We start from the raw sequence: 8247 nt of genomic DNA, 5'->3' as shown, positions 1-8247 counted from the left end.
AGCCACTGAACACCTGCTCAGGTCTTGCTAAATGTTCCTGGGTGCACCATAGATGTACCCAATCAGAGGCATCACAACTAAGTGTACTGGTCTTTAGAGATGTGAACTGTAAAATTAAAGAAATTAGCAGTAGTTTGTATATGGAGAGTGTGTTAATTATCATCATCACGTTGGGATACACGCTGCAGTGCCTCTGTTTAACCCAGGCACATTTAGCTCTAGAGGCAGAATTGGTGGACAAAGTGACAGAGGCCAAGGACCCAAATAGCATTTTAGATGAAATCATCAAACCAACAGATAAATGTTTAATGCAAAATGTTGAACGTCTTCTTCATTCAGCAAATTACAAAATCTTGCTAAGAAAAAACACTAACAGAGCGTGTTTTGGGAACAAAACAGGGCATGTTGTAAAATAAAATGTCAGTTGAAAATAACTGTAAAGCATGTTTTTATGGTGTTCAGGGGGTGTGGGGTTTATCAAAAGGGAAGTAGGTTGCCCCCATAGTATGCATACAGTTAGGTTACAGTTTGTCAACAACAACAAGAGGTATATGAATGGCCTGTTCCTCTAACAAAGGCCCACCCAGCCCAGGCACTTGTGCATGAAGGATATAGGCTATTGGGGCATCTGGACCATTGAAAAGCAGCCCCAGAACCCCAAATCATACTGTCTTCCACTTTGGCTGTACCTTTTCATCCCTCCTCCCAGGCCCTCTGCATTCGAACTTATCATGAGCCCTCTGATTTCAACAATGTCTCAGGTCTCTCATCTACTGCTTTGTATTTTTTAATGCTGTACATCATCTGGGATCACAGTTTGCCTAAAAGTGTTTTATAAAAACAAAACAAAAAATATTCTCTAGGGGCTTAGACAAGATAATGATAAACAAAATTGTAATTGTTGATTTGCAGGCCCTGCTATAAAGTATCTTTAAGTTCATATTTCTGATAGGCCATAGGATGGAGGAGATAATACCTCATAAAGTGGGAAAGTGCTTCCAAATGACAAACACTTCCCCATGCTAAAGCATAACTAACACAGAATGGCTGCCTACAAAACTGTTTCACTAAAAGAGTTATCAACATTCCCCCTAAAAATCAGGACAGCTTTCTTACCCCCTTGGCCTGATCTCTGTGGCTATGGCTTTTTTAAAAAAGTGTTTGTCCTTGTGTTAAGGTTCCCTCCCCACTCTGAAATTTGGGGTACAGATGTGGGGACCTGCATGAAAGACCCCCCCACACAAAAAAAAACTTATATTCTTCCAGCTTAGGTTAATACTTCCCCAAGGCACAAATCCTTTCTTTGTCCTTGGACGGTATTGCTGCCACCACCAAGTGATTTAGACAAACATCCAGGGAAAAGAGCCACTTGGAGGCCCTGTTTCCCCAAAATATTCCCCCAAGCCCCTTCACCCCCTTTCCTGGGGAGGCTTGAGAATAATATACTAACCAATTGCCTTTAATAAAAGTACAGACTAGACCCTTTATCTTTAGGACTCTAAAATCAATTAGATTCTTAAAAGAAGAACTTTATTATAAAGAAAAAAGTAAATGAAGCACCTCTGTAAAATCAGGATGGAAGGTAATTTTACAGGGTAATAAAAAGATTTAAAACACAGAGGATTCCCCTCTAGGCTCAACTTTAAAGTTACAAAAACAGGAATAAGCCTCTCTCTTAGCATAGAGAAAATTTACGAGCTGAAACAAAAGATAATTTAATGCATTTTCTTGCCTTTACTTAAATTTTTGTAATCTTAGATGCTTATTTCAGGTAGGGTTTTAGGAGATTTTTTTTTCCTGCCCTGGTCCCTCTCTGTCCCGAGACAGCACAACAAAGAGAGCACAAACAAAACCTTTCCCCCTCACCCAGATTTGAAAGTATCCTCTTTTCTTATTGGTCCTTTTGGTCAGGTGCCAATGAGGTTATCTGAGCTTCTTAATCCCTTATAGGTAAAGGAGGGATTTTATGCTACCCTTAGCTGTATGTTTATGACACCTTGGTTTAGATTTTTAAAAATATTAGAAAAGAAGAAGGCGGGAGTAGGAAGGTGTGGGTGTGTGGGGGGCAGACTCCTTATCTTTGGTAACAAAAAAAAACCCCAGCTCACTTTTTTTACATAAACTATTTTTTTCTTGTGGTTTTTTTGTATAAATGCAAACTTTAAAAAGCAGTCTTGTTTATTTCTTTGACAATTAAAAGACATATGTAAACTCCCTTCAATTGCCAGCTTTCATATTCTTACCCAGTTGCTGTTTTGGTACTTTAAAAACACTATTTTTAAAAGGACAGGCTAGTATCCTAAGCCTTTTTAGTTCACTAAACTTCTACGAAATATCCCTAAGAGTGGCCTTGTTTTGTTACAACTCAGTCAATACTGCTTTTTCATGTTAAACTTTTAAAAAAACAAACATAATGCTTCAAATAGGGCTCAATGCATACAGAATAACCTTTAAAAAGGTCATGTTATATTATATCTCAGTCAATGCTGTATTTTCATGTTAAATGTTAAATAAACCTTTATATAATGAAACACTGCATGTTTAGCAAGTGTTAAAAGTATGGGGGGAAAGTCGAGCGGTGGGGGTGTTCTTCAGACAGGCTATCTCTGAGCTTCATGCAGTCACAAAGCCACGGGTTTTGTCTTTTACAATCAGTACATGGAATAAAATACTTGTTATAACTTTCACGAAGTGTCTTGCAATGCAATCTCACCCTTTGTTAAAACTTGAACAGCGTTTAAAAAGTTAGGAAAGAAGTCTGTGTAAAAAAACTAGCAACTGAAGGGGTGATCCCTAGAGCCGTGCTAAGGCAGACTGTAGTGCATGGAGCACTGGCTAGCCGAATTAGTCTGATCTGTTTTTAAAATGTAGAGAAAGCCACAGCTCCAGCCTGTGCTGTATTATTTTAATAAAATCTATAGACCCAAAACAAACACAGGAGCTTGTACCTGTGTCTCAGCACACGGTTTGCAAACATTTAAAAACACAGACATTCTGATAATGCAACAGAAAAATTCATACTTAATCTAGAAGTCCTAAGAAAATGAAAGCTTACTATAACTTTTGCAGGGATTTGTTAAAAAGTGGGGAGGAAAATAAACTTCTCTCTGATCCACTAGATTACAGGGGAATATAAACTAGCTGTTACTAAGGTTCTGTGGTTTTCACTCTGGCGTGTTTCTGCATGCTCGTTGTTGTTTTTTTTTATTGAAAGACAGGAAAAAATGTTAAATAAAGGGCTCTGTCTTCATATAGGCTTGTCTTGTAAAATAAAAGTGTTTATTCCTTTACAAACCTTAATATAACCGTCACTTGTATTTGTCAAGAAGTGAGGGAAGAAACAAACTTCTTCTTTCTGATCCACGGTTTACAGAATAAAGGGAATATAAACTAAGGACCTGTGGTTTTAAAGCTGAGGTGTTTCTGCATGCTCTATTTTATTGAAACACACCTGTAAAAATGTTAAATAAAGGGATGTATTTTCATATAGGCTTGTCTTTTAAAGTGTTTATTCCTTTACAAACCTTAATATAACTTTCAATTGTATTTGTTAAAAAGTGGGGGAAGAAGCAGCCTTCTTATCTCTCATCCACTGACTCAGAGAATCTGTTTTTGCTAACAGGGGCTTTGCTGCAGTTTCAACTTGTCCTCACTAAAAAATAACCAATGTTAGTCTAAAACAGGGAGAAAAAAATAAAAAATTGTTTGTTATTAAGAGCTTATGGTTTTAACTTTTATTAAAGCCCCTATGTAAAAAGGCTACATGGCAGGGGAAATACTTGGGGTCTGCTTTTTTACATAAGAATATGGCTGTTAAAGGGGTGAAGGGAGATGGTTCTTGTATAATAATTCGGGGATGAAAGGATTGGTTCAGGAAAATGAATTCTATGACACTGCTGTAGAACGACATCTGATTGGTCTGATCCAAAGGTGGGGATAACAAGCCTGAGGGGCTGTGAACCTGGAAAGTTGCCTCTTTCCACAGAAACACTTGGAAGGGTAAGATCTCTCTCTCTCTGACTCACCCACGTGCTGTCTATCTTTGCCCTTTGCAAAGGGGCTTTATTTTCCCTTCTCTTGCCTTGTTCTTTCCTTTAACCTATGTTTAGATGTTTAACTGATCTAAATGTTTTTCTTTTATTTAACTCTTTTAAATGCATTTTCTTAACCTACCCTTATATTTAATAGTTTAAATGTGTTTTTCTTAACCTACCTTTATACTTTTTACCATGTGCTGTGCCTTAGTAAATTCCTTTCTTTTTTTGCCATGCGTGTTCTTTTTAAACCTATTTTTATAGTTTTTAATATTATTTAATATTTTTAAATGCTCTTTTCTTAGCCTAACCTTATATTTAACAGTTTAAATGTAACTTTCTCAACCTGCCTTAATATTTTTTACCATGTGCTTACCAAACAGGCTCTGCTTTAGAAAATGTCCCTTTTTGACGTGTGTTCTTTTTAAACCTATTTTTATAGTTTTCAATCTATTCTTTCAAACTAACCCTTTAAAAACAAAAATATTTATTTTTCTTTAAGTTCTTTCTCTTCTTTAAGAACATGACAAACTAGGTCTTTAAAATCATCTCTCCTTACTCAACCTCACCAAAAATCTCTTTTCTTTAATAACTTGTCTCTATTCTTTCAAACTAACCCTTTAAAAACAAATATCTCCATTTTTCTTTAAGTTCTTTCTATTCTTTAATAACATGCAAAACTAGGTCTTTAAAATTATCTCTCCATACTAAACTTAACCAAACAACCTTTCTTTCTTTTTTTTTCCTCTAAGCCTTACCAAAGCTTTCTTTTTTAATCTTTAAGTTGTGGAGGAAAAGACCCCATCCCCCGAATTGTCTAGGCCTTGATTTGTTAACATGGGCCTGTTTTGTTGCTAATAGGCCCTAAGCCTGAACCAAACTCACTGTGTCCCCTGACCGGGGGGTGTGGGGTGGAAAGCCCCAGAGGTGGGAATAGTTTGCAATATGCTTTTGAAATACAATAACTGCCATATGTGCCTAATGCTTAAGAAATGTGTTGACTGCTTGTGTGAGATAAGATTATAATCAAATAGGTGTGAAGCTTTTGTAATGGTAACCCATAGGCCTAAGACATGTGCAATTGTAACCCATGCCCTCCCTTACCCCTGCTGTGTAACTACCCCATGATACTGCTGCACCCTGTGATGAGCATGCTGTAACGGTCCCCCATAAATGGTATGGTTTCAACACCCTGGAAAGTACCGGAGAAGACCCTAACTCTTATTTACACCCATAAAAGGTATGTTTGCAGCAAGGTTGGAAAGTACCAAAAAGATGCAGAAAGACCCTAACCCTTGTCATGTGTTAATTCCAAATAAGGGCAATTATTACTCAAGTGTGTGATGTATTTGTGGTTTTAAACTTTATATACACTGGCAATGCTTTGTATCTGGGGAGTGATTTTGATATCGCTGCCACCAGCGCGTTGTTGTGTGTTCAATAAATGGGCCTCAGGCTTGAGTCTCTGATTAAATTACTGCCTGGGTGGTTATTTCCACCACAAAGTGCTCTCACTCTATTCTTTCAGCCTTTTTCTCTAAACAATCAACCAAATGTATAAAAGCACAAGCACGCAACATTCCCCCTATTCAAACATAAAAAATAATCAAAAAGAAACATTCGAAATGGCCGACGGTGCCAAACCTTGACACCAACGTGGAAACCTGTCAAAAATACATGCTGATGAATGCTATTGAGTTGTATACTACTCCCGTTGGTCCGGCCCAGGAGCTTGGTCCTGTCCCCAAGAGGGGCTGTCATCAGCCAAGAGCATCTACCAGGTGGGAGTGTCAGTTGGAGCTCTGCGGGGGAGTGTGGGGGGAACCCCAGGGCTGGGCTAGCAAGGGGCTACTGGTCAGGACTGAGGAGCACCAGGAGACTTGGACAGAGGGCTGAGCCTCGGCTGGGATAGCTGGGGGGCTACGGGTCGGGATTGAGGGAACTTTGGTGCCTTGTTTTCCTGTGAGCTCTATTCCTGGACTCCTGCCTGGGCACAGAGTTACAGGTCAGGATACTGTTAATATTTCCTCCCCTCTTTTTCTCCACGCAGGGCAGCCCTTCGTACTTACGGGGTGAGACGGAGGAGACATGGCCCAGTCAGATAGATCAACAGTGGTAAGTGGGATCCCGTGTGAGGTGGGATAATCCCGGATCAGAACACTGGGATTTCCCCTTCCTCCCTCCACAAGGACAATGTCACCCCCCTGGGGATAGGGCTGCAGGCCCACAGTACATCTAGGAGACTTCACTGCATACACCTCTCAGGGCTGAACCAATACCTATCCCAGGTGTCTGGTTGCTGTTGAAACTGGGGGGTCTTCAAGCATCAAAGATTCACAAAAGATCGGGTAAGCTAAGGTCCTCCCCTCCCTCCTCCCCTCTTCTGTCCCCACCTCAGGACTGGACTCCTGCCAATGGATCATTGGTGCCTCACAAAGACGCCCCGGGCACCGACGTCTTCTATAATCAAGGGGGATTCTTCATCGTCCGCTCTGACCTGGGCTGCTACCTGTGGACAGAGGATCTAAAGAGTGGGACTGGCATTAAGATCCAGAGACTGCACCCCGCGTGCCAGGGTGGGGATCACTACCTGAGTGACAATAAGAACCCCCCCAACATCTATGTCATCAAGGGCGACTCCTACCGGGTGGTGAAGGACTTGAGCACAGATGCAGAGGCTGAAGTCCGTGAGCTGGCTTCCAGCTGCCGTGGCGGGGACCACTACACATACTGTGGCTCCTGGTTCTATATCATCTCCCAAAATAAGGGTAGCCTGGACTATGTCTGTGACCTGAGCACACCTATGAGTGGGGGCCGGACTCCTATAGAGCCTGAATGCTCCAAGGGGCTCTTTTACTTCACCATCGACAACCTCCCAACCCTGATCAAGCTGGACGAGAAATGGGGGGCTCAGTGTTACCTGTACAAAGAGTTTTTCTCCAACCACCCACGCTTTTCCTCCATCCACCCCAATGTGCTGAACTTCTTCCCTGGGGGGCTAGCCCTCATTAAGGGAGCCTCAACTGGTGGCTGGGAGTGCATCAAGACCCTGCACAATGACTCCGATTCTTCCATCACTTGGTCCGACAAGGTCACCTGCAAGGTGGGCTATGCCAAGCAGCAGATGTCCAGCATGGAGCACAACTGGAGCATCTCTGCTGAGATGTCCCTCGGGGCCGGAGAGCTCACCAAGCTCATCACCCAGTTCCAGTTCTCCCTCAAGACCGAGTACGGCGGGAGAAGCATCCGCACTGACCAAGAGGACTGGACTGAAGCCCGAGAAGAAGAGGAGTCAATCCAGGTGACCCTGGAGCCCAAAAAGAACCTGTACATCTGGCAGTACCGCCTTGGCATAGGCCACAAGCCCGTCTTGTTCTGCAGGGATGTCGAGTTCACCAAAGAAAACAACCCACCCGACCGCATCCCTCTGCCTCCAGTCCCCTAAGCATCCGTGAGGATGGAGAATGCCTGCACCATGAAGCTATGGTTGATGTGTGTGTGTGTGTGAGCATTGGCTTCCTAGAAATCATTGGGATCAAATCAGTCCCTTCAAATCCATGCTTAGTGCTTCCCAGTGCCCTCCTCCCAGCTTGCAAACCCGGCTCATCTGCTTCCCATTTCCCTCCTTCTCTCCAAATCTTGTTACCAAGGTAGATGATTTCATGACATGTTCTCTTGGTCCTCTCTCATTATAATCCACAGGCTGAAATGAGCTTTAAGATCATTCTGGGGTAGAATCTGCTGCTGAAAAACAAAGAATGTATCAAGCCTGAATAAAGGTTTGATTTTTTTTTCAGCATTCACCAAGTTGTTTGGGTTGAATTTCCTTGGTTTTCTACTTGGTGGGGTCTATAGAAGGGGGAAAATATGGAGGCAAAAGACAGAAAGCAGGAGGGAGACACGATGATAGTAATTATCTTTGTACAGGACTGTATGGGCTAGGAGCATGTTGAGCTGCACTGAATTAGTTCCTTAATTTCCATTCCCCCCGTCCCATTGATCTAGAGGGGAAAGGCCCGGTGTCCCATTCCCACCTGCCTGATCTGTCAAACCCCCTGCCCTGGGGCTGGATCGGAGACAGCACCCCCTAGAGGGGAAAGGCCCCATGACACAGTCACTGACCCTCTGACAAACAGTTGAATCTTCCGCCGCAGTTCATTACATCCTGCTCCACCTGAACTGGCCCCTGGCAGGTGCTGCTGGCCCTTTTTAT

At 42.2% G+C, this 8247-nt stretch overlaps 1 protein-coding gene across 2 annotated transcripts; it reads left to right on the top strand.

The window, feature by feature from the left end:
- Positions 1-3924: 3924 nt before the first annotated feature.
- LOC112060483 (uncharacterized) lies at positions 3925-7837 on the top strand. Of its 2 annotated transcripts, none has more exons than XM_024110982.3 (3): positions 3925-3999; positions 6085-6149; positions 6433-7837. In XM_024110982.3, the coding sequence occupies exons 2-3, from the start codon at positions 6123-6125 to the stop codon at positions 7477-7479; spliced, it is 1074 nt and encodes a 357-aa protein (XP_023966750.2). In that variant the 5' UTR covers positions 3925-3999; positions 6085-6122; the 3' UTR covers positions 7480-7837. The 2 variants fall into 2 exon arrangements, with proteins under 2 accessions (XP_023966750.2, XP_042711121.2); XM_042855187.2 differs by lacking the exon at positions 3925-3999 and adding an exon at positions 4008-5274.
- The last annotated feature ends 410 nt before the right edge of the window (positions 7838-8247 follow it).

The sequence above is a fragment of the Chrysemys picta genome, chromosome 13, assembly GCF_011386835.1.
Source record: "Chrysemys picta bellii isolate R12L10 chromosome 13, ASM1138683v2, whole genome shotgun sequence".
Classification (NCBI taxonomy): domain Eukaryota; kingdom Metazoa; phylum Chordata; order Testudines; family Emydidae; genus Chrysemys; species Chrysemys picta.
This window is presented reverse-complemented; position numbering and strand designations above follow the sequence as displayed.

What these genes read in the sequence shown, in the direction of transcription:
- LOC112060483 (XM_024110982.3), top strand. Translation starts at nt 6,123, where the DNA reads ATGGCCCAGTCAGATAGATCAACAGTG. An exon ending in AGTCAGATAGATCAACAGTG is followed by an intron (nt 6,150 to 6,432) that starts GTAAGTGGGATC and finishes TCCCCACCTCAG; the next exon opens with GACTGGACTCCTGCCAATGG.